Source organism: Fundulus heteroclitus, chromosome 16 (genome assembly GCF_011125445.2).
Source record: "Fundulus heteroclitus isolate FHET01 chromosome 16, MU-UCD_Fhet_4.1, whole genome shotgun sequence".
NCBI classification, from domain to species: domain Eukaryota; kingdom Metazoa; phylum Chordata; class Actinopteri; order Cyprinodontiformes; family Fundulidae; genus Fundulus; species Fundulus heteroclitus.
In genome coordinates, this window is record NC_046376.1 from 26,609,306 (window position 1) to 26,635,027 (window position 25,722).

At 41.4% G+C, this 25,722-nt stretch overlaps 1 protein-coding gene across 9 annotated transcripts in view; it reads right to left on the reverse strand.

Moving 5' to 3' along the window:
- Positions 1–2,390: 2,390 nt before the first annotated feature.
- LOC105933509 (myocardin-related transcription factor A) overlaps positions 2,391–25,722 on the reverse strand; it is a 33,370-nt gene continuing 10,038 nt past the window's right edge. For 3 of the 9 annotated variants that reach the window (XM_036148308.1, XM_036148306.1, XM_036148307.1), the window contains 12 exons: positions 16,920–16,975; positions 15,061–15,101; positions 14,716–14,787; positions 13,728–13,806; positions 12,538–12,699; positions 6,385–6,551; positions 6,121–6,204; positions 5,946–6,014; positions 5,694–5,872; positions 5,377–5,548; positions 3,416–3,599; positions 2,393–2,603 (listed from right to left, as the gene is read on the reverse strand). In XM_036148308.1, the coding sequence (XP_036004201.1) occupies positions 2,431–2,603; positions 3,416–3,599; positions 5,377–5,548; positions 5,694–5,872; positions 5,946–6,014; positions 6,121–6,204; positions 6,385–6,551; positions 12,538–12,699; positions 13,728–13,806; positions 14,716–14,787; positions 15,061–15,096 (1,377 nt within the window). In that variant the 5' untranslated portion in view covers positions 15,097–15,101; positions 16,920–16,975 and the 3' untranslated portion in view covers positions 2,393–2,430. Of the gene's footprint in view, positions 2,604–3,415; positions 3,600–5,376; positions 5,549–5,693; positions 5,873–5,945; positions 6,015–6,120; positions 6,205–6,384; positions 6,552–12,537; positions 12,700–13,727; positions 13,807–14,715; positions 14,788–15,060; positions 15,102–16,919; positions 16,976–25,722 lie in introns of all 9 variants that reach the window. The other 6 variants (XM_036148305.1, XM_036148302.1, XM_036148299.1 and 3 more) reach the window with 4 other exon arrangements.

Here is a 25,722-nt window from a genome sequence, read left to right on the forward strand (position 1 = left end):
CCCACCCCCCAATGTCCTACATGTGTGGCAGCATGATGGAGCAGGCAGGGGGAGGTGTCCGGGGATGGGGAGGAATGACTGGGGAGCAACATGCCCTCCCCGGTAGTCAGCTCTCCTGCTGATTCCGTTAGGCACCCCCATTTTCCAAAAAGCCACCCGGAGAGGGAGGCTCCTCTAGCCGCACCATGATAGTCCACAAGGCCAGAGATAAACCCCATTACACTACCCTTTTTTAACCGAGCCGAGACCAGTACCGAGCTTGTAAACCCGTAGTAGACGTTCGTTTGTCTCTATCCACGTCCCAAAGCCCGACTTCTCCAAGTAAATTCACCCAATGGTTTGCCTTCTTCCCCTGACTCTCTGCAAACACCGAAATATTACAATAATACTCAAGCATAACATCCTTGAATGGTTTACTGGGCACCGACCGTTTTGATTTGCTTGGTACCCGCCTTCAACCCCAGAGACTAGCAGTACCGCAGATCGTCACTAGGAGGCGAGGAGAGCAATCCAGGAACCTGAGATAGGTGGTTGTAAACGGTCGTCAGAACGAGGCTCGGCTTGGTTAACTGATCCAAGCTCGGACTGGTCTCGGCTCGGATCGGTTTAACAAGGGTAGTGTAAATGGGGCTATAGGCAGCAGGACCCAAGAGCCAATCGCAAACTGAGACCAACACTACCAACCAAGGCCCGCAGCACACAAGGCCCCAGGAAGGGCCAGACACCTGGGCATACACTGGCCCAAACCCCCAGCGACCTACTCCACAGAACCCAAGCCCCTGAGGAGGACACCCGCCCAGGGGGGGTGGGGGGGGGACCCTAGAGCCACCACAGACCCACCCAGGAGCAGCAGAGCTAACAGGCAACACGGTGTATGTGCTAGCAGAGTGGTTGGCACTCTTGCCTCACAGCAAGATGGTCCTGGGTTTAAGCCAGCTGTTAGTGGCGACGTGCTCAGTCGCAGCAGCTCAGGCTAACTCTCCATCTGATCTATGTCATTTTATTGTATGTACCTTGTATGTATAATGACAGACAAAGCACTTTCCTTTAAAATAACCCAAGTACGCCGCCGCAGAACCCCCCAAGTCAGAGCATCGCAAGTGGCTACTGGAGTCCGCCCCGAGGTCTCCAAAGCACCACCCCCTGCGGGGGCAACCGACCCCAGCACTGGACACACCAGACACCCCACTCCAGGCACCCCCAAGACCCAGGAACCCCTCAAATAAGCCACCATATCCCACTGGACAGATCCAACAGCCTCCCACTCTCGATCAAAAGAGCCCAGAGAGATCGATCTGATGTGGAGGCAGATGCTGTCTCTAGACTACGTCATATTATACAACAAAATATCTCTATACTGAGATTTTTTTTGCTTTTCCAATTCATGAGGATAGTTTTCTTTGCAATACATAAGTGACAACTCCTCGGTTCTGAGAAACTCCCACCATGCTGTCAGAAGAGCAGATGTTGATATTTTTAAAGCATGCATGTCGTTTCATGTTTGAGCAAATAAATGGCAAATCAGAAATCTTGATAGTATTGCATAGTTTCTGTTTTGTGTCTAGCCATAGTTTTTGAGATATATTAGCCTATTTGCTAAGAAGTAGCGATGGACGCTAGGCAGATCTAGTCCTCCTTTATCTTGTAATAATGTGCCTCTTTAAATCCAGCTAGTTTTAAAATAAATGTTCCCTTCATGTTACAGAAAGACCCTCTTGATTGAAAAGAAAACTCCGGTTTTTAAGAAAATGGCCGCTTATCAATTAATTGTTAGTCAATTGATCAGCTTTACAGTAACTCATTAATGGATAACTTGCATCCCTCATTGCCAGTTATTGGAAAGGCCTTATGGAAGCTGTTGTTGCCAATGGTAACACAACTAGCCATCAGGTTTAGCGGGTGATTTTATATATATTTTTTTTTACACAGGGCCGGGCTGGTTTGGGTAGTTTTTGTTCTCAACTGAACTCATTGTATAAAAACCTAATTTTTAACTCAAGTTATACTCTACACGGTCCTGTAGTTCATTGCCACGCGTAAAGAGTCATGGGAGCCGCTTCTCGCCAAATCAGGCAAGAGAATTGTTAGCGCTAGGACTAAATTTGTGCTGAGTTATGAAGCAAAAATTCAAAACAAAATATGACATGCAGGAGCTCATGACATTGAAAAATTCCCATCTACTCTAAATCATTACTAAATCTGGTTTTGGCTTTATGTTGAAATAGTTCCCATAACACTCTTAAATGGGGATGGTGAGATATGACAATACTATTTAAATGAGCAGCCAAATTTCTTAAAGGTTTATGACATATGTTACTGTATTTACTCAAAATATGAATAGAAATTCAGGCAACCTTGATCAGCCTACTCTTTAATGAGAGCATTTCTAATTGGACCGAAACAACTGATCCTGATTCCTAGCAAGTGAAATTATTTGAACAATGAATGTCTTATAAGCAACTTATCCAAGTGTCTGACCAGTTCTCTCGGTGGCTCAGAGTTAAAGCTGATTTCTTCTGGATTTGCGCCATTCAGCATGCCGGGTTGGGGGAAGGGTTTCATGGTCCCATCGCATCTCAAGAGCTGCTGAGGAGATGTTTCACCTGCATCACCCAAACAGAAATATTCAGGTAGGGTTAGAGGTTTTTAAGCCTGAAAGCCCCCTTTCAAGGGGGCTTGAGCTCTGACACACACGTATCATATGTCCAGATCTTCATCTGAGGCTCCTCTACAAAAAGTATCTACCAAATTTGTAATAGCATCCCACATTTTCAATTTCACAAAAAATGGCACAAATGTAATAGGGGCCCGCCTGGATTTTGTTCAATCTAAACATGTATACCTTCTCAATTCCTCGTTGTGTGGACACCAAACTTGCTACAGATGTAACCAAGATGTTGAAGTTACAATTTATTGTGTTTATTTCCTTCTTTACAGCAAAAGTAAAAAGTTTTGTGTGTAAACATCTGGGGTTCTTTAGACAAAATTTATGTTTTGGGGATTTAAATCTCATTTACTCAGGCCCAGAATAATTTACTCTCAAATTTGCACATCCACGTCATCCTCCAGAAACTCTATGTTTGTTGACAACAAGATTAGCAGTTTAGGCATTGTACAAGTTGAGAAATGCCTTATAAAGAAGGAGTATGCATTTTGTGGAAAATAGACCCTCGGAGGTTCTGTTTGCATCTAATGAATTATTTCATTGTCAATTAATTATAGCCCACTGATCCTCTACAGCAGGCTTTTACAGTGCAAATTCTGAATAAAGAAAAATCTAACATAGTTCTGGTCACACATGGAAACTGCATTGAGACGTCACGTGTGCGTGTAAAACCTATATTAGCTAATTGACCACTGAGAAAATAGGTCTGACGGGGCTCAAGTGGCTGTTTCTGTGAAGCGCTCCTTTCACCCGTTATGGAAGACGTCCCCGCTGTTTTTAGCTCCGGCTCTGTGGTGCCCCCTGCTGTTGGAGAGGGGTTAGCGTCTCTGTCTTGGCTTAGTTCCTGGTATTTCCTCAGCCTCTCAATGAGGTCCTTCCTGGTGCCAGAGACGGGCAATCTGCGCAGCTTCAATTCACACTTTAGTTCTGCGACCTGGCAGCAGACAGAGTAAAGGACAAATTGAGAGTGAGGGACGACAGTGATGAAAAGCAAAATAGATGAGGCTTTGAAAAGAGGAACATTGAAAAAGAATTAAAGGATAAAGAGAACGAGAAAGAACAATCTGTCACTGTCGCTGTGACTATCTTTAATGGAAAAACAGCTTCTCTCAGACTTCAACTTCTATTCCCTTTAATGAAGCGTCACCTCAGAATTTCTGTGTTTTTTTTAACCATTCTGTCTCTATAACCATGGATACTTTAAATAAAACTGTGTTGTTGCTTTCTGCATTTTCTGCAGTTCCCCTGATCCACTTATGTTTCTTTTTCATCTCCAGCTCTTCTGAGTTCTTCCATAAAACTTTGGTCACATTTGTTTTATATTGGAAATATTTTCAATAAATGAAGGCTCCTGGGTGGAACCATTCATACAGCGCCAGTCAGAGGTTTACATACACATCAAGAGGTTTAATACAATCAGAAATGGTAGCATTCACTGAGAAATGGTTCATTTCCTGGCACAGGCCCAGCTTTAAAGAAAGTCATAAATTTTTAAATGGGGCTGAGTTCAGAGTCATTTTAGAAGATTAATGTTATCCCAAAATAAGAAAAGAAAATTTCCTGTCCGACAATTGGGAAATTTGGGGGTGACAGTGGCAAAAACACGTCAACAGAGTTACACACTAGAAGTATTAAATAACAAGCTAACCTATTCTTAAGTTCTAAAGCGACAGAGAATGAACTTATCAGAAAGGCAAACATTAAGAGAAGAAAGTATTGCACAATTACTGATAATAAGGCATATTCAGATAAAAATGCAATATTCAAGCTGTACAGGGGAAATACAGCGACCGATTTACGCAACAAAGTGAGAAACATTTGCAATGTGCATGATTGCATAAGACCCCGAGTAGCTTAGGCATGTGCAAATGGACATTAGCATCTGAGAGAGGGTATAAATTATCTTTCCAACACTAGTTTTTTTTTATGTGCCTTTGAGATCACAAGCATTTGTTCCCAAGATCCAACCACTTGACCCAAACTCTCACCCTTTGATAAAAAAGTGGAATGGCCAGGCCTATTATTGAGGGGAAACTATTGGAACACCAGTGTCAACATCCAGTAAAGCAAGTTTCACATCCTCAAAGACTGAGTGTGTGATGCACCAACACTAAAACTCAACAACACCTTCAGTGTTTTGTTCATTACATTGTTGCAGGCTTGGTTTTGCTGGCAGTATAAAATCACTGTGTATCATGTTTTTGTCATTTTTAGACTGCACATGGATTGGGTGGATGTAAACAAACCGTCCTTCCAGGGATTAATCAACATTTCCTGAGTCCTAAATTTAATGGTCCAGCATGGTGCTGTGGGGTTGTTTAGCTGCCAGCGTTTCTGATGAATGCCACAACGAGTAAAAACTAACAAAGAATTTTTAATCATTATTTCAATTCAAAACCTACATGGTTGCCACTTGAAAAATAAAACGGGTGTTAAATTATGACAATAACACCAAACACGTATTAAGACTGGAACTGGAATATCAGTCTTTTTAACTGCCTTTGACATCCATGATTGTATGCACTAAGCTTAACACGTGGCTCTGTGTCAGGAAACCATCCAATTAAAACAAAATGGAGCATTTCTGGGAGGAAAAAACTACAATTAAAGTTGTTTTATAATTATTTTACCTTGAAAAAAGAATAGTTTCAATGCAGAAACTGTGGATGAATTTTTGAAAATCGCTTGTTCCAAATTAGCCCTGAACTAACCTTCATCTCACCCAGATCCGAATGCAGTGATAATACTTTTGTCCCAACTAAAGGAGCAGAAGTTGGACAGATGTGGATGTGCTGCACAGAGGGGACTGTTGAAGCAGTAGAAGAAGGTTCAGGTGGAGAGGAAGTGGACGACAGGAAGGAAGAAGGATCATCCTGATCCCTGCTGGGGACACAGAAAGCCAAATATGAGTAAACCTCCACAAAAGGGGTTCAAACCTTCCTTTTGACATTCTGAGGTGCTATGTGAACATTTTAGCCAAGACAGACGAATTGAGCTTGGCACAGATCTCTACAAACTCTACGCTCACTTGGGTGGAGCAGACTGGGGGGTGTGGTAGTTGTGCTGCTGCTGACTGAGAATCTGAAGCTGAAGGAAGAGCTGCTGCTGCTGGAGGATCTTGGCGTAGGATGAGTCCAGATCGGGAACAGGTTCCATCTCTTTTTTCTTGTCAGGAGGAATGTACTGATGGTACTTTAGCTTCTTTATCTAGAAAGAAAACAGATTGACATCTTCCAGCATGACAAGTTTTTACTTCTGCAACCAGAGCAAGAAGATCTACCTTTGGTTTGTTGTCCTTGGTTTTCTTGTGTTTCTGGGTAAGGCGGTCAGAAGTTAATCTAGGCTGGTACTGAAAAAAAGTGCTTATGATAATCTTTATGCTGACATCTTATGAAGAAAGGCTGGCTGGACATGAGCCAGCAAGCTCAGAATGTAATGTTTTTTTTATGTCTTACCCTAATTTGAGAGTTTCCACAAGTCTTCTGCGCAGAGTTCAGGGGAGCAGAGTTAAGCTGAACAGGAAGAGCTGATGGAGGGACCTGATGGGGTGATTACAGATGGCAAGTTTTGATGAAAACGTGGAGAACAAAAGAGATCAGTCAAAGAGTTCTGGACATATCGCACTTCAAGCTTCATTTGAGCTGAGTATTCAGGGTTGAATCCTTGTCAGTATGTTGCCTTCCTCCAGTTCACATGGCCCCTCCCAGGAGGGATCGTACCTTAACTGGAGATGGGAGGTTGCTCCCAGCCAATTTCTCTGCTGAAGAGCGCGCAGGTTCAATGCCCACAGGATGCTCCCGGCTTTCTGACTGACGTGGAGACAGACTGTCATTACTGTCCTCGTCGCATGATGAGTTCCCCCCTGAGGCCTCTGGAAACTGTCTCTCTAAGAGAGGCAGAAGGGTGGAAAGAGTCATTTATATCCTACTAATTTTAACTGCAAAAAACCACAGGCAGTACTGGCCCCTGCATAACTCTCCTTGGGTGCATGTATGTCAGCCGCTTCAATCATTAGAAACCTTGATAAAAGAAAATGCAGTTGTCTAATCTTTAATTATTTTTTTTTTTTGAAAACACATTTTAAAGCACATTTATTTAGTAATCAAAAATATTATTGCTGATATGTTTGTTGGTATCCCTGTTGATAGTACTTTGTTTAATAATGTTTTGCCAGCAGGACAGCGCTTAGCCTTCTCCTTTAAGATTTCATAAGGCTGGAGCGTGCAGAGGGAGATCTTCAATCGTTTCTCATTGAACAATTGCACTAGTGCTTCGAGAGTCCCGGCTCCTCTCTAATGCCCTCTTCTCTTCTCTTCAGCTCATCCTACAGGTTTTCTAGAGCAGCGGTCACCAACATGGTACCCGCAGGCACCGGGTAGCCCCCGAGGACCACATGTGGCGCCCTCGAGCCAGTTCAAAAAATAGCACAACCCACCAGTGAGCTGCATCTAAAATTGTATTTTACCCTGTTGCTCTTCCTTTTTAAGTCACTTGCCTTTATATATATATTAAATGGCAAATGCATTAAAGTATGTTTATTTTATGTAAAGTTAAGGTAAGGTCTGACTCTTCTAGTTCAAAGGTCAGTACTGGTAGCCCTTCATATGAGACAGTACCAATGATGTAGCTCTCAGTTTCAGTTTCTGTGTTGATTTGGCCACATGTTCTGGATCATTATCCCAGTGAGGACTCATTTTTAGTTCACTGATGGAATCTGCAACCATTTTTATTTCATTCTTTTATATTTCAAAGTGTTCTTGAAGCCAGGCCCTCTAAACAGATTCCTTGGGCTTTTGAAAAAGAAACAGGCTCACAGGATCACACATACTCAATTATACTCAGCAGGGCATGCAAGAAGCTTCCACATATTTATTCCTTTGTATAAAACCAAACCAACATGGAGTGTTCGTTGCTTAAAAGTCTGTGTAAAGGTTAAACTCAACATGTTTCTGACAGTAGGACAGAACAGGTATCCCTCCCAAACAATCAGATGGCATTAGAGGGTGTCTGATGGCTGTTCTGGGGAGCTGGTGAACACAAGATGCAGCTCTTTTTTGCAGTTCAACAATGAGCCTTGATCCCTGTTTTGTTCTTCTTTTTATTTATTTATTTTTTAACTTTCTTTACCATCCGGTCCACTGTGGATGGTGGCAACAGAAGCTTGGTTTGCTCTTTGATCGGCAAACTGACCTGGGGCTTAGAGAGCTGAGGAAAGTTATTGATTACTCGTCAGTTTTGAAGTAAAATTTATATTGAAATCCTCCAGTTTCATTTATGTTACAGGGATTATTAGAAGTACAAACATTTGGGCTGCTTATATATGTGTTAAGGAGAATCTTGTTAACTTTTTTCTTTTTTTCCCCCCAAACTGAATAAACATACTCTAATTACAGGTTGGATCTCTCTCCATTTTACAGAGTGAGATTATACTTCATTAAAAGATGAATTAACTTTTACAAATCTATAATATGTTTAGCAACACGTTCAGCTTTTATCTGGATTATAAAAGCCGATAAAATGGTGGTGTCTGTTGCTGAACACAACAGACACCATAAAAATCAAAGCGCACCTGTTAAGCTACGGACAAAATGTTCTGCTATAGCAATCACTGGACAGATTGAGTCATCCCACGGGACAGCAAAATATCCAAGGCACCTTGTCCATGCTAATTTCCCTTCCTCAGGCGTATCATGGCAGTCTTCACTGGGATTTAGGGAATAACAGCGCCTGCTAGTATCCCCTGAACTGCTGTGGGGAGTTTTCTTTAGTAAGAGATGTGTGTTATTAAATTACACGGGGAGACAGCTACGTGAAACATACTCCTGGTCATTAATTCAGCATCAGCTGAATTAAGACACAACATGGGGCTGATTTATTATCTTGTGATCCAGTGATGTGCTGAGTTACCTACTGGTGCGCTGCCTTTGTGTGTCTGTGTGTGTGTGCACACAGTTTCATCCTTGCACGTCACAGCTGTGTCCTTTTTAAAGCTCATGCACAATTTGTGGTTAATGTCTAGCAATGACAGGAACATCTAATGATACTGAATCGCTGCACAGCTTCTGTTGTACAACAGTCAAACCTTCTGTCTTTGATCATTCTAAGTACTAACGCAGGGGGCAGCATGTCATATTTTGAATTGTTTTTCGGTCTTTTGAAGAAATTAAAATCCATTTTATTAAGTGTTTGCACATCGATGTCTAATTAGTTTTTTAACATCTCTGGAAATAAAAGCTATTTAATTTACTCAAACAACAACAAATAACCTTGTTTTACTCATCTGAGAAATGATAAAAAATGCAAGACAAAATTAGGGCACCCTACCTTCTATTAGTTAGGCATGCCCCCTCTAGCTGAAATGACTATTAGGAATCTTCTTTTCCCATCCCCTATCGTATAACTGTGAGATGTTTCAGTGGTTTCTCAAATGTATAGCTGATTCTAAGTCACCCCGCAGCATCTGAACGATGTAAAGATTGGGGCTTCAACTCAGACCAAGACTTTCCGTTTCTTCATTGTTAGCCAATCCTTTGCAGATATACAACGGTATTTTTGGATTATTGACATGACAGGGTGAAGTTCTGCTTCAGCTTTAGTTTTTCAATTTATTTATGATTTTTTTTTAGAGAGTCTCATGGTTTCCTCAAACACCCCCTGATACACAGTAGAATGTGTGGCGAACTGCAGGACAGTGAGCTGGCCAGCTCATGCTGAAGCAAAAATATTCCAAACCATGACACTTCCACCTCCACAATTCACACTGTCACAAGACTTTGCGTAGAATACATACTAAAAGTGCACGTGCCTGTGCAAATTCTCAGTTATCAGGGTCAGCAAACAGGCTTAAATCGGAGGCAACCAGACTTCTTTCTGAAAACATTTCAACACCCATCCAGGAGTCTTTGTCAATTCTGGCGGCTCTCACCTGAGCAACCTGCAGTTGGAGCGCTGCAGTTTTTAAAGACATGGAGACCCATCCTCCTATAGGTGCATTCCAAATCCGATGCTAATCAATGACCCACCCGTCACTGTCCTGGTCGTTAGAAGCTATTGCTTGGTGTGACAGGAGTACTTGGTCCCCTGAATGTTGATGAGATGCTGATGTAATCTCTTTGGAACGTGCTGGAGGACGTAGCTGTAAACACTGGGGAGTTGGAAGCATAATCCCCCCACTGTTCAGTGTTGGCCTTTCTCTTTTGACCAAGATGGCTTATCCCCCCCCCCCCCCCCCCCCCTTTCAAACCATCTTTTCTCCTTGTCCAAAATCTGGACATCATTGTCATCAAAAGTGTGCCCTTTGTTCTTGAGGTGCAGGTGGACTGCTGAATCTTACCCTGAGCTGCTGGCCCTCCTGTGCTGTGCCGTGCATTTATGGAGCTGTTGTTTAGTTTCTCCAATTTAGGAGTCTGAGCAGTCTGAGCTGCATTGGACCGCAGACACGTCCAATGCAAAAGTGTACGTTTGCCAAGAAAAAGTGTACGTTTGCCAAGAAAAAGAAAATGGTGTACGTCAAAAAAAAAACATCCAATTTAAAAAACCATGCACACGCACATCAATTTCAATTCAGTTAAATTTTATTTATATAGCGCCAATTCACAACATATGTCATCTAAAAGGCACTTTATAAAGTCAAATTTTATCAAATCATACAGACAGATTGGTCATGAAATTTCCCATCTAAGGAAACCCAGCAGATTGCATCGAGTCTTGACAAAGGTAAACTAAAAGTAGACAGGGTGTCTGCCTGACGGGTGGTAGGACAAAACAGCACGCAATTTTCCTTTATAGATCACAGCTGCACCTGAACTTCTGTGTACAGAAGTTCAGGTGCAGTACAGTGGAAAGGCTGACTTCGACCTGATGAGATCCCTTACCAAACTTATACGGTGCTACGATCTACTTTCTGAAGACCTCAGATCTCTGTTTCAATCCCACCCTGTTCACTTTCACCTCGACATTCAGGAGCACACCAAATAAAATGTCACGGCTGTAAATAGGAACGAACCTCCTTTGAAAGTCTGAGTGTTTTGGGATATTTCTGAATGTGATTTATTTATTTATTTTTGCCATTTGAACTGGAAATAAATGTGGGGGTGTCCTAATTTGCCTACTTTTTTAAACTTACTGAAAACCTAAAAAGCTCTTTGCTTCGGTTTTATTTGGTTGTATTTCTTACATTTATCAGTAGTGCTAAAATCAATATTAAATATCTATATATTCAAATATATAAGATGACTTGTAGGGTGCTGTTTTTTTTACTGTCTACATATACATGTGGCTTATTCCTCTCCATTTAACTTGATTACTGTTGGAAAGGGTAAAGGTTTGAGCTCAGTAATTGTGAGCGTGATCTCTACTTCTTTAATTAATTTAGAGTGCCAGCTCTTTAAGTAGTGTGAGGTTCTTTTAATAAAAGATTAAATCTTGCATTCACAAATGCAGCAGCTATTTAAAGGTGACAGCAGCGGTGGAAAGGACATTTTCACCTCGTGTCTGTAAGGCAAAGGATTATTTGTTTTCTGCTCCAGCCTTTCAAAGAGCTCGGAGGTTTGCTTTCTAAGAAGCGTGATCGCTCAGGTGGGGTGACTTTGTTTGTGTGGACACACTGTAGCCTGTGTCAAGTGTTAATAAGATGATGACTGGTATGTGTGTATTTAGTAGAGCTGAGACATCTTACAGAAGGCATCAGTAATCAGTTAGAGAAGCAGACCCTGGAGCAACATTCTGTCAAAAGCCTTAAAACGTGGGTGTGTTGTCTTCACAGTTTTAATATAGAAGCACACCTCCCTCCTCTCATGCATGTATGATCCAACACATATTAATCAAACTGCCCCCGAATGTTAGTTGGCAGAAAAGAAAGCACAAGAAATAGAGTTTTTCAATAGGGTTGAAAGTTTAAGAACATGTTCTGCTTGATTTGAGTGATCATTTTGAGTTTTACTAAAGACGGACAGAAATGAACAGACCGGTCATTAGTAGCTGTAATTTCAAGGGGGAAAGTTGGAGAGGTTTCTCACCAACGTTCACTTGCAACTAATTGTGAATTCGTTCGGAGTACCACTAAAAGCGGGCCAAGTACCGGTGGGACATAGCTTTCTCAACAATCACTTTCCTCTCAAGTTTCACACCTGATGCCATTGTGAAAATATTTTGTAGACGATGCACATGTTGTAGGACAAACTTGCATGTAAGAGAGTATGGGTTCTCAATCCATTCATGTAAAGGTTGCTGCTAGTTTGGAGAAAAGTATCATGTTCACTTCCTAGACATATGATGGAAATCTAAGATGATCCTGAATCACATTTAGCTTTTCCAAGCTGTAAAGCTAATCTAGTTAGCATAAACAATATGCATTACATTCACTCACTGAATTATCAAGATTAATTAAAGTTCTGTTCTGACTTGTATCACCTTCACTTGCTATTAAGCTGGATCACATCTCCCAGGAAAGAATGTCAGCAAGAAAGGCTGCAAATCTCTTTCAAAGTTTCATTTATAAGCAAATTTCAAGAAAATTATTAGCCTCTCAGGTCTTATTAACATATTATTGCTGCACATACAGTATGTTTTCCCCTGCTATGGCTGGGATTTAAATGGCCAAATTAAAAAGTAATCAAACCTTTAATCACTTGTTCAGAGTGATAAGCTATACTCTCAACCAAAATTGAGCGATTGCAAAAGAGTTAGCTGTAGCAAAGATGAAACTGTCAAAAGTTATTTTTATTTATTTTTTCCTCAATATTTAGTAGACACTAGACGGCTTACCAATACTATCTTGTTGACATCCACAGTTTGACTTTAAGCTCTATAATTTTTTTCATTGTTTGTAATCAAGGCTTGTCTTAAAAAAAAAAAACCTTAGCATGGCTTACCTATGATGGCCTGTCTGAAGCAGGAGTCAACAGGTAGGATGTTTTTGTGAATCAGCTCCATGGGCCCGGGTCGCTGGATGATCTTATTGTTTAAATCTTTAGCAAGGCAAATATTCTTCTGCTGAAACTGTATGGCTTGAAGCCGAAATTTTGTAGCCTTCTCTAAAGAACATAAAAAACAGACAAGGACTTATGGGACCTAAAACATTAAACAATATTTTTCAGATTAGCCTGAACTCAAGACATAAGGCGATGTTAAATGGTAAATAAATGGCCTGTACTCGTATAGCGCTTCATCAAGCCCGGAGGACCCACTACATTCAACCAATCACCCATTCATTCACACATTCACCCGCTGGCGATGGTAAGCTACATTGGGGCAGACTGACAGCAATGAAGCTGCCAGACAACCTGCACCACCGTGTCCTCTGACCACCAACAGCAGGCAAAACAGGTGAAGTGTCTTGCCGAAAGGATGCAACTAGGGCTGGACGATATGGCCTAAAAATAAAATCTCAGATTTATTTTTCCCAAAATCAGATGAATCGATTATTTTCCCTTCTGTTTCTTAAAAACAAATTGCTAAAAGTTATTTTAAAAAAAAAAACGTGCTTTTATTGAATAATCTCATCTGGGAGTTGATCTAAATTCAAAGAGCAACTTATTACAAGCTTTAAAACATGCTTCTAAAGCAAGACAGTGAGCCCCGCCGTAGTAAATAATCAAAATGTAACTAAATTTTTGCTGCTAGTTGTATTACACATCTAAGAACAAGCTTGACTTCACTTGTGTAACTTCACACCAATTTAAAAAAAAATGAATAAATTAAAGTGCCTCGTCTTAGGGAACAACATTTTTCCTCTTTGGAGTATTTTACAACATATCATGTTATTACCAAAACATTTTCCTCTTTCAGGACTGATATAGAGCAATGTTTTGTGGAAGCCCAGGAGAGTACATTGGCAAAAACTAAATAAACAAATAAAATAAAATAAAAAATTGGTTTTCCTCAATTAAAGCTGCAGGAGTTTCAAATTAGGATTAATTGATAAAATAGATTTATCGCCCAGCCCTAGATACAACAACTGAAACAGTGGGGTTTCAGTCCGGCAACCCACCGGTTACAGGACGAATTGCGAGCTCCTGCGCCGCTGTCGCCCCACAATTGTTGGGCTACAGATGTCACTTACCATCCATGATGTGCATCCTGATCGCCTCAGAACTCTCTGACCTGCTCCTGATCATCCTTTTGTGATAATCCTCTCCTACCTGCAAAACAAAAGTAGAGCAATTATCTAATGACGAAAAAATTAACACATCACAACAAATGTTTGTCAGCTTCACTTCCTCAACCTATTAGAAGTAATGATAAAATGCGCAATTTCAGACAAAGTTTGATTGTACAGTGCGATGTATCCATATGTGGCGTATTACCACCACTAAATATTCCACTGTCCACTATTTGTGGTATGAGAAACTGGAAGCACTTGGAAACCCGGCCTCATAGTGACCCAGCACATGCTGCAGTCAGAAGAACTGGCCAATAGAGTCAATTGCAACAATCTTCAAAACTTTATCTGGCCTTCAAATCAACTCTAAAGTAGTGTACAGACACCTACATACAGTAGAAAGGGGTTCCAACAGATTGGGCATGGCCATCTTGTATTCCAGGCTGATGGTGTGTTGACTGGTCCGCCCCAAGTCCTGAACCCAACTTGACCAGCGTCTTTGGGATAAATTAGACCCAAGACTGTAAGCTGAGTTATCTACTGAATTATTAGTGCCTTAACTCCCGCCTATTATTGCTGAGGAAGCGTCAAATAGTCCCATAAACACATGCCAGACAGTCTTGCTTAAAATTGGAAGCAGTAGCATTTCTAAGAGCGTCCTCTCGTTCAACATTCTACATCTGTTTCTTTCAGACCCCTGAAAGAAACAGTATGGTGGTCTCGGGGTTGTCTCCCAGAAAATCTTTAAAAAAAAGTAGATGCCAAGTTCTGCATTCTGGTGTATACTTTTACCTACATAAGTAAGCATGCTAGGTGATGTGGTTAAATCAGTAATACTCTTCAGGAAGTTCACACAATTTACTAGAATGCACTCAAAATATGAATTGAGGTAGGTATACAGGTAGATATACATTTCTTTCACAAATTCCCAGCACCTTTCATCACTTACCTCAGCAGCCGACCTCTCTCCGCTGTCCCTACATGCTGACCCTGCTTCTGACTCACTCTCAGTATCAAGCTCCTACATCAAGAGAGATGGAGATGGATTAAGCATTCGTTCTTCTTCTATTGCCACCTGAAATAAGTCAGCTTAAAAAGTCCAGAAAACAACATGAAACAAATCAATGAAGAACTAATATAGATTTGGTCTTGTTTCATTAGTTTGAACCCGATGATCTTCTCTTCATCTCACTTTTAAACTTTAAGGTTGTCGGGAAAAAAAAAGTTGAAAATCCCAACTTAAGCAGGTTTCCATGTGAAAAAAATCCTGTTCTTTGGGGAGGTTTTGACTTACTTTCCGCTTCTTTGTATAGAATCTCCTAATATCCATTGTGTCTGGGGAGGGATCAGACATTGCAAACAATTAATAGTCATCCAAGAATACCAATCGATACTAGCCTACTATTACAGTTTACCTTGATTGCTTTCATGCAGCAGTCAACTCAAACTCCTCATTTTCAAAACAGTTAACACGGAGGCCTAAACAGTGGTACTCATGGTCAAGTGACATTTTGTTTTTTGCAAAAGGTTCTAACCATGCCAAAACATTTGAAATACAAATCAAAAGCCAATATTGCCTTCAAACAACACAAGATCCAACTAATCATATGTGCTCTTCCAACCAATCATACTATGGACAACTAAATACAGCACTCATCGCTTGTCATTGTAGCTTATTACATAGCTTTAATGCCAGTGCCAATATTACCTTTCTACATAGGCCGTGTTGAAGTTTCCTTCTTGCAAAGAATTGGATCCAGAATCAGAAGTTTTTTGATGCAAATTCTATTGATTCCATGACATTTCTTTCTCAAACTGTGGCTAAAAACTAAAATACTGTAAATATTACAGAAAATGCTCTAAATGTAAACCAAAATATCAGAGAATAAGAAATTGCATAACAGTTGTGGGAATATCTTCTGAACTTGTTGTGTCCTTCCAACTATACCTCCACTTCGCACACAGACTCCTCTTCCTCGGACCCCACTACTTCTTACGTACTCTCACTGTTACTCTCATCAGCCTTAGACTTTCTCAATCCACCCTGGTAAAGAGCAACCCAGACGTGGCACCTTTTCCAGTAAGGCCAGTAAGGCCTTTTCCAGACTGCTCATTGAATATTTGTGTGAAGGAGTGTCATACAGGCGCTTCTGTGACTTTCTACTGATCCAGGTAGATGCTAATAGTTCGGAACGGATTATATCTATTTGGTTACCATAACTAAAACAATGGAAGATGGACTGCTTGAATGACATCTGTGTTAACAGTTTTGAAAAAAGATGTGGAAGGAGAAAGGGTTAACACATTTGCAAGAGGTTGTCTTCTCCTCTGCTGAGTTAGTGATGATAAAAACTGAGTGGGTTCTAGTTTCTTTAAGCATGTCGAAGCAATCAAGAAAAACTGTAATATTTCATTGTATGGTTCTAAGCCCCGGCCATTTGGTTCCGCCACCTCAGCTGTATGCTGTGAAAGAACATAGGGTTCATCATGTCGGACTTGTAATATGTGAAAGCAAAAAACAATACGTAATGGGGGGATGGTTAATGTGGAACTATGATGTGAAAGGGTCGTGTTGAAAATCCATAGGGTGAGCCAACCCTTTATTAAAGCATGTATAAGGAATAGGGAGCCATTAAAGTTTACATGTTTTTTTTTTTAAAAAAAGGAAGCAACTCAATGCTATTGGCAAAATGGTGCCCTTGAGAATTTTGTTGACATTTTTTGTGTTTTTTTAATGTTTTTTCAGCTATCCACTTAAAACTATCTACTTTATTACCTTCAAACATAGTCCAGTACTATACTAGCGTAAATGTTTCAAATGTTTCTCAGATATATACCAAATATGCAATGTCTATTTGATACAAATATATGGTATAAAGTGTGTTTCCACTTCTATCTCTTAGACACAGATAAAGTGATTGAGGTGCAGTTGCAGATTAGGTGAAAATATTTACGTAGAATCTAACATCCTATAACATTATTTATCTTCTGAACAGATGGCGCTGTTTCAGCTCATTTAGTTCTTTTAGGCTTCATGTACAACCCGGATAATTGAAGAGTCACTGGAACGATGTCACATCTTTCTAAGTCTCTTAAGAGCAAAAGGTGAACTAGTTTCAACTCCAGCGACTGCTTTGAGGGTGACACACTCACCTGTGCTGGTTCCAAGCCCCGTCTCTGCTCGTGCAAGGCAGCTGAACTTTTAAGTGCTGAAATAATAAAGAAGACATAAGACTGAGAGAAAAGCACATAGGGCATTAACAATGCTGTGTGCCTATTTATACACAGAAGGACAGCAAAATGGCTCCAAATGGATCTTTCTTTCATCAGCTGAATGCAAATAGAATTATTGATGGTCACAATAATTGTTATTTTATAGCATAAGCTTTGCCTGGTTACAATATCAGCCTAGTTGATGTCTGCTGTGTAGCTTTGCACAATGGCAGGAGGAAATGTATTGTACATTTGGAAGAGGTTCTGAGAGGAGCAGCTGCAAAGTGGTAGAAATCACTCAAGTCGAAATGCAATGCAGTGAAGACAGGGCTTCAGTCCAAAACACTGAACTAATGTGGTTGAAGTTCTGGAAACCGTACAGCTTTCACAAATTACTCCATAAAAGCTTCCTGTAGGTCAGAGACCACGCACAAATTACAGAATTAGTTGTACTGAGAAGCTTCCAGTTTAAAAAGTGGCATATGAGCAAAAATGCTGATGAGCATATCAGTTTAGTGTCCAGAAAAAACTATTCAGGTGCTGCTTTTTTTTGGTTATATAAATATCTACTGCTCAAGATTAAACCCATTTTATCAGCTGTATACCAACCACCCAGCCAATCACCAACAGTCTTAGTTTTCAATAATTTGGAGCAAGTTTTCTTACATAACTAAAGCCATCTTAGAATCCCTGAGTGACAATAGGTTAAAGGCCAGCATTGCACATCCCATGTCATCACAAGTTACACTGAAACTACAATAATTCATCTCATGCCTGACTTGTAAATGTCTTGTAAAAGGAACCCTCCCATCATCCATGTGCGTTTCCATCACATAACCCCCCCCCCCCCCGCACCCCACCCCCACACCCCACCCCTGATAGCGAGGCCCATAAAAGGTCAAGGAACAAGAGCCAGGAGCTATAATTAAACGTTTTCGGATGGAGCCTATATGTTATGCATCTGCTCCGTTTTCTCTGTCCTCTGCCATGATCTGTTCTCTGCTCCGCTCTGCTCTGCTAATTAGCGGAAGCAGCTGCACCTGTGACGGCCCAATAACTATCATTCCTCCCACCTGCAATCCTGCCTTTAAACACCAGTTTCCCACAGTCATTCTCGAGCGTGTTGTAATCCATTGAGTGAGTAGAAGGCCACCAATGTTTGCCTGCCTGATCTGTTCATAACCAAGTTTTCTTGTTTTTGGATTTTTCTGTCCTGCCTTCCTCTTGGAAGCACTCGGCACTCTGACTACTGGACATGACCAAGACTGTTCTCACACCTGGCCCAGCCCTATGGACCTGTCTGCCTTCTTCGGCCTGTATGACCCTATCTCGACTACAGATCCAGTCTCCAGTTCTTAGCCCTTTTTGCCTTGCTAGATTCTGGTGGAGATTTGGCTTCCTCACTGACCAGTTCACAGATTCTACTTCAGCCATCTGGCACTCTGAACACATTTTTTTGGTAGAAAAACACTTTGCAGCTGTTGGTCTTACCGCGAGATCAAGAACACCAGACTGCCACCAGGTCGTGGCGTAGTGTGGTTTTCCGGCCAGAGACAGCAGTGGGAGATGACAGACCCCTCAATCATCTTAAACCCTTAAGGCTGGTTCACATGGCAGGATTTGTTGTACGATTTTAGCCCCGATCCTCCCCTTCCGAGATGCGCCGATTATCGCTGTGTCTCTTAAAATAATATTGAAAGATATTACAGCTGTGTGTGGTGTGTTGAGAGTCATCTGGTCCACTCGGTAGAACGTCGGGACCGCTCCGACCTCAAATTGGGGACATTCAACATGATGGATTGTCTTGCCTACCATGTGTAGTGTCCCCTGAGGACAAACAAGCATGCTGCCTGTTGAGCGTGATGTGTAGGCAATCAGAAAGCAAGGCAAGGGATTCCCCGAGAGAAAAAAAAAACCTCACCATTTCATAGTGCAGCAAGCGTTGTCTCCGCTTCTTTAACCAGCGCCTTTTCTTTTTATGTTTTTTTTTTCTCTGTTAAAATGAGTCCACAAACTATTGCCATTAATCTCCAGGTTCGTTGTTTACTCTGTGAACTCATGTTTTGAGAGGATTCACAAGATTTCCTGCCTGGGATCTGAATGATCCCGAGTTAAATCTGTTAATATGTACGAGCAAAACTGTTTTATCTATAATTTTTTTTATCGTTATGTGTGGTGTCTCAGGCTTTGAAAATCGGCCAACTATTTTAAAATCCTGCCGTGTGAACCGGCCTTTAGACTACTATCACAGGGACTTAGAAGAGGATATATAAAGGTAAAAATTTTACTTAGTGCTGCTCTAACAGCAATAGAAATTGATACTTTTCTACTTTAAAGGAGCAATTAGCAAGATTTCACCACTAGGTGGGCTGTTGAGCACTGTCTGTAGACCACAACAAGATGTGTGACAAGCGTCACCTTTCAGAAGGAACAAGTCTAGTGAAGAAGTAACTCCTAACTTTATAATACTGTTAGCAAGAGAACGTTTCGATCCGCAGGACGCGCTCTTCGCCATTTTGCTCCTACAGCTCTGGCAGCAGCATTTTATTTGCAACTGTGTGCTGTACAGTGGGTAGGGCCCGCTAATGTGGGAGTCACTGTTTTCACAGATGCTTATTTTCTGCAGTGAAAATGTCTCTCTGCATAAATAAGTACGGCAAGTGTAATCAATTAGACTGTTGGTATTACGTCAGCATGCACATTTCAGTTTTGCTTTTGTTTACCAATAATTTCCCAAAATTGGTCCAAAGAAAGCTTTTAATCAGTTCACAGGTCATCAAAGATACTGATACTGCGATTTCATGGTCTGAACCGTGCCAATGTTACTGGGGCTCATAGCGGATAATGTGCTTTTGTCCCAGTCACGTCTCTCTGGCCTGTAGACAAACACGTCCACAGCTGTATGACTGGATTAGCAACTCAGAGCAAAGCTCCGGGTACCTGCTCAAGCCTCAGTTCACGTCACTGCACACTGTCACTCTGCTGTTGCACACCCTGGAGTCATCAGCTCCTCTTGGAACCCTCAGTCTTTCACAAGGGGTGGGGCGTTGCTTCCTCCTTTGGGAGGGTATAAACCTGCCTGTCAGTCACAGTGGAGATGTGTGGTGAATGTGATGGATGGATGAGCAGAGAGTCAGCTTTAAGAAAGTGGAAGGCATAGAAATGCATATGAAGGTTTACCCTAAAACAGAAGGAGGTAGGATTCTCTGAAAGAGGCTGATGAAAGAGAAAAAAAGGACAGCACACTGAAGGCAATATGAAGAGGGGGAAAATGGAGAGAGGTGGGATCAGGTCAAAGAGAAAAGACCCCATTATGTGCTTGAGTGAAGAACCAACATTGCTGGTCTTTAAACTTTGAAAACATCAAGCAGCATCGCTTCCTCTGGTCTTGATGGTCTTTTTATGTTCACTCTACTGCTGACTAGTGCTTTGTTTTCCCATGTGTGTGAACTGAAAGCTTTTTCTGTATTCTACTTTACTGCCCAGCCAGTCCGCTGTTCAAACTGTGCGATATATTTGTAAATGTCACCCAACCCAAAGACCAGAGATATCAGACGCTCTACTTCTTTCAGAGAGTGTTGATGTAGAACTTTGGAGTAGCTGGTATGCAGAACAGATGAATCCTAAATAAACCCCCCAAAAAATAAGGCTCCCAGCAAAAAAAACAGGTTAACTTGCATGCTGATTAGATCAGTCTCTTTCTGTTGTAAGGTTTAATTTAGATTTTCGCATGTAGCAGAGTGTGAACCCTGAGTTGTTTTTTACATTTCGATAAGCCTTCACTTATTTTGTAAGGCGTAAAAATAACAAGTGAGGCTGAATGTCACACTGATGATTCAGTGTGTCACGACAGCTCTAGCACACCCTATACAAGCTCATTATTTGGAATTGCATCGGCACAAATCCAGCACATTATGGAGTTGTTAGTGCGCCCTAGTGATAAAAGTCAGTGTGAGAAAGAAGAAGAAAAAAGTGCAAATATTCAACGCAAATAGACCTTTGCATTTTAGGACACAGAAAATTACTATTTTAAAACTAATGTCCTCACTTTTAAATGTTCCTAAATTAATTCCACTCAAATGTGTTATCTATTGAGAACAACTCAGCCACCGAGTGGTGGGTCACATCCAATTCCCAACCAGGAATGCAAAGGTGCATAGTGCGCAGAGGTGGCCAAATTTCTGCAGAATCGATAGGTACAGATCTCCAGAGTTCCTGTGGCCTTCAGATTAGCTCAACAACAGTGCATAGAGAGCTTTAAAGAAAGGGTTTCTACGGCCATGCATCTTCATCCAAGTTTTAAATCACCAGGTACAATGTAAAGTATTTAATGCATAAAGCACACCAGAACCTGGACTCTAGACCAGTGGAGAACCGGTGATAAATCCCGCCTTTCTGTCAGACAACACAATAGGTGAGCCTGGGCCACGAGAACAGCATTTTGCCTGAGATCCTCATGTAAAGTGCACAGATTGGCGCAGAAGTGTTTAATTTGTCGGGCTTTGCTAACGCTCTCAGTGTTAGTGAGAAAAATGTAAGTGCCTGATTTAAACCTGACAGAACATCTTTGGGATTAATTAAAGCAGAGTAAGCCAGACCTTGCTGTCCAACACCAGTGTCTGATCTCGCTAATGCATTTCTAGAAGGGCATTCCTCTAAGTACACCCCTTAACCTTGTTGGTGAGTTGGTGTTGCAGATTAGCAAATATTTTTGGTGATACAGTGTGTATCTCTTATGCTGTGTGAAAAAATTATCTTATGATGATCACCTAAAGGTCAAAACATCCATTATGACAAACAGCCGGCGTTTGCTCAACTTTCTACTTCTTAAAGACATCACTTTCAAAACTGCTCATCTGCTGCCTGTTTTTCTCATCAAAAGGTTCTGGTTTTATCATATCGCTTTCCTGATTTTCATGCTTAAAATGCACCAAATGCTGCCAAGGTCAGGTACAGGGACTGGACAGAAAGTGAGTTTAAAAGAAGTCCAAGGCAAAAAGTTTGAATGACTTTTAGAAAGCCTGGAGAACCGGAGGTCAGGACTACTTTTAACTCACAAGAAGGTCTAGCTTTTTAGTTACAAAGTACAAGTAAGTAAGAATTAAAACTTGTGCACAGTTCTGGATGGATGCAGATGGAGACGGGACGTGTGTGTACTATATGGAAACAAGGACTGCGAATTTAAGTGGCAAAACTAGAAAATGGCAACTCAAATGATAGGGTCTTTGTTGTTGTTGCTGTTTAACTCTGAAGAGGTTTACTCTCTATTTTCAAAAATAAAATAAAAACCCCTTTTCATCTGAAAATGAGCTTTTCTAGTTACAGTCAAAGAAATGTTTGATCGGATTTAAAAAGAAAAGCTAAATTCTATCGAGCAGTGCGGCTAGCCTTGACACGAACGCTGGGGCTTTGCATAAGGATAAAAACATGTTGGTCAGTAGAATTGCGTGTAAACAAACCATTTTCATTTTGTGCAACAGGGCAAACCACATTGAGATGGATAAGAGCAGAAATAACACTAGCTGTGGTTACGCTACATCTGATCATTGCTAGACTGTGGCTGTGTCGAAACCCATTATCAGGCCCTCATGTAGTGCTCTCTCAATACCCTGATGATGAAAACCTTAACTGTTCCATTTGTCATTGTTAAGAGCGGCAAATTGTATTCTGTACATCTCCTTTTTAAGCGCTCAAAATAATCTAAGCATTATTATTACTGCTGTCTGCCAGCAAAGATAAGAGCTGGCAATTATGTTAAGCTGTAATGTCTAGCAAGGAAGAAATTATCTGTATGTATTTATATAGCTGAATCGTAGTGAGGTGAATGCAGAGAAAGCCCACATTAATAGTTTTCAGGTGGGTTATTCAAGCAAACACAGTCCAGAATAATCCAGGTGCGATAAACGAGAAAGAAGAAATGAATGTGCCATGAGAGAATATCAAAGGAACAACGAGGGCAAATATTAAAACTTACCATTCACTAGAGTAAATTGTGGCAAATGGGTTAAATGAGCAGATATAGGCATAAAAAAGGGAGAATGACTCACAGCGATTATAGGTCAAAGAAGTTTAAAATTTATGCAGAACTGTATGAGAATATGATTAAGTTAATGCATGCAGGGAACAGCAGCATAATGATACACTTTCTAAAGTTCTTGGTAAAGAAATAATGTGAAATAGAAAGGTGCGGTTTTGCTGCGAATGGAGCCAAAAGTGCTGGAAGCAGCTGAAACGTAGCATTTTTTTCCAGATTAATGAGAAATGGAAAATCCTTAAGCAAACAAGCAGCAGTTTTTGAATATTCATATTCGAAATTGCAGCAAGACCTTTATGCGCCTTGCTTTGAAGACTGAAACCGCCATCCATACAGGAACAATGGCTTTGTTTTTTACCACAGTCCCACTCAAACCAGGAACAGCTGGAGGTCTTTCTCAAGGTGCTGACTGAAAGAGGAACCCCAGCCTGCTGTCAGGGCATCTAACCCACATTAGCATATTGAGGTTAGTCTCCACAGCTACTTAAGTTAAGTAAATAGCCATACCATGTTAAAAACATGTTTAATTATCTTAAATATCAGTAAGAAAGTGACTTATATAATCTTACAATGTAGTATACTCCATATGAATGTTACTTTTGTTCAATCACAACCTTTTTGTATTTTATTAGAATCTAAAATTAAGCTTACCCTTCCTTTTGCCCCCACAGCCTGATAGGGCCAAAGCATAAAGGCCCGTTTATGCTGCTTTTACTCATAAAAATAAGTCTGCACGTTTCTAACATTGTCAGGCGTCCCTGCCTTCATGCTTTCAATTAGTGCAAGTCAGCATTGTCGTTAGGCAATGTAGCCACTAGAAGGCAGTTCTTACCAATTCCTGTAAAGGTTGTGGGACTGTATGGTTTTTTTTCTTTGTTTTTTGCCATTTGGCAGTTGCAAGAGTTTTGGTTGCTAATTGTGTTTTTAAAAAACAGTGACTGTTTTTAATATTAGCCTTATGGACATTTGTCCAGGGCGGCATAAAAAAAGGGGCTCACAAAAAAACTATTTTATTTAACAACAAATTTCCAATTGAAGCACAATGTTTCCATTGCCTGGCCAAGATAAGCAAGATCTGGTCACACATAAATGGCTAGATTGGATTACACAAAGTCAAAACCAAACACAGGAATCCCTAAGACATAATTAAATGTACATACTAAAGTCCAAAATGCCTAATTAAAAACAAAAGAGAGAGTTTTTTGCAAAAGCTTTTTTTCAAAGGTTGTGTAAATTCACCAAGTGAGGATAAATGAATGCAAGTTTTGGACTTATGGGTCATATTTTCAATGTGATAGACTGGCGACATGTCCAGGGTGTACCCCGCCTCTCGCCCATTGACAGCTGGAGATAGGCACCAGCACCCCTCGCGACCCCACAGGGATAGACGTGTTGGAAAATGGATGGACGGATGGATGGGTCATATTTTCATAATGCTGTTAGACTCCTTCATACATGAGGCATAAACCTTTTTCTGAAACAAGCTGTTATTACGGGGCAATGTGTGAACCAACTGCAAATATAGGTTAACTTGTTCATCAGCCGATTAATAATAAAAATGATTTTTTTTCTGAGAGATAACTATTTCCTAATGATGAATTTTGCAAAGGTAAATCTCTGCTTTTACGCATGTAACATAGGGCAGCATAATATCACAATATTCCGAAACCAAAAAGTAACTGCATGGTTGCCAGTTATTGAGCTGTCTCGAGACTCCCCCGCCAACATTCGACCCATTCAAGTTTGCCTACCGACAGAACCGCTCCACTAAGAACGCCATCTTCTCTGCTCTTCACCTGAGCCTGGCACACCTGGAGGAGGAGAACACCCGTGTGCGGATGCTGTTCCTGGACTTCAGTTCAGCATTCAAACCCTCATCCCACAGCATCTGGTAGGAACACTGGAGCATCTGGGCTTCAGCACACTCCTTCGCAACTGGCTGCTAAACTTCCTCATCAACAGACCTCAGTCAGTTGGATCTCTGATATCATCACCCTCAGCACGGGCTCCCCTCAGGGCTGCATCCTGAGCCCCCTGCTGTTCACTCTAATGACACACGACTGCGTCCCCAGGTTCACCACCAATCACATCGTGAAGCTTGCAGATGACACAACGGTGGTGGGCCTCATCAGAGACGACAACGACTTAGACTACAAAGAGGAGGTGGAGCAGCTGGTGGGCCGGTGCAGAGACAACAGCCTGTTCCTGAACGTGGAGAAAATGAAGGAGATCATCGTGGACTTCAGGAAGAATCGGCCTCGCCACGTTCACTGGTCAAGAGGGCACAGAAGAGCTTATACTTCCTGCGAAGGATGAGGAGAGGCCCACCTTCCCCCGCCCATCCTCACGACCTTCTACAGAAGCACCATAGAGAGCATTGTGACCAGCGGTCTCTCTGTGTGGCTTGGAGGCTGCAGCGCCTCTAACTGGAGGAACGTGAAGAGAGTGGTGAGGACAGCAGAAGGGATCATGGGGGCTCCTCTTCCCTCCATTAAGGACATTTCATCTCAGCACTTCGTGTCCCAAGCCCGTAACATTATCAGTGACCCCTCACACCCCCACCATGGACTGTTCTCCCTGCTTCCCTCTGGGAGAACAGGCCCACCAAGTTCTGCAACACCTTTTTCCCCATTGCCATCAGACTGTTGAACTGTTGAACTCTAAACTGGACTCTGAATCACACATGCACAGAACTGAACTTTATGGCCA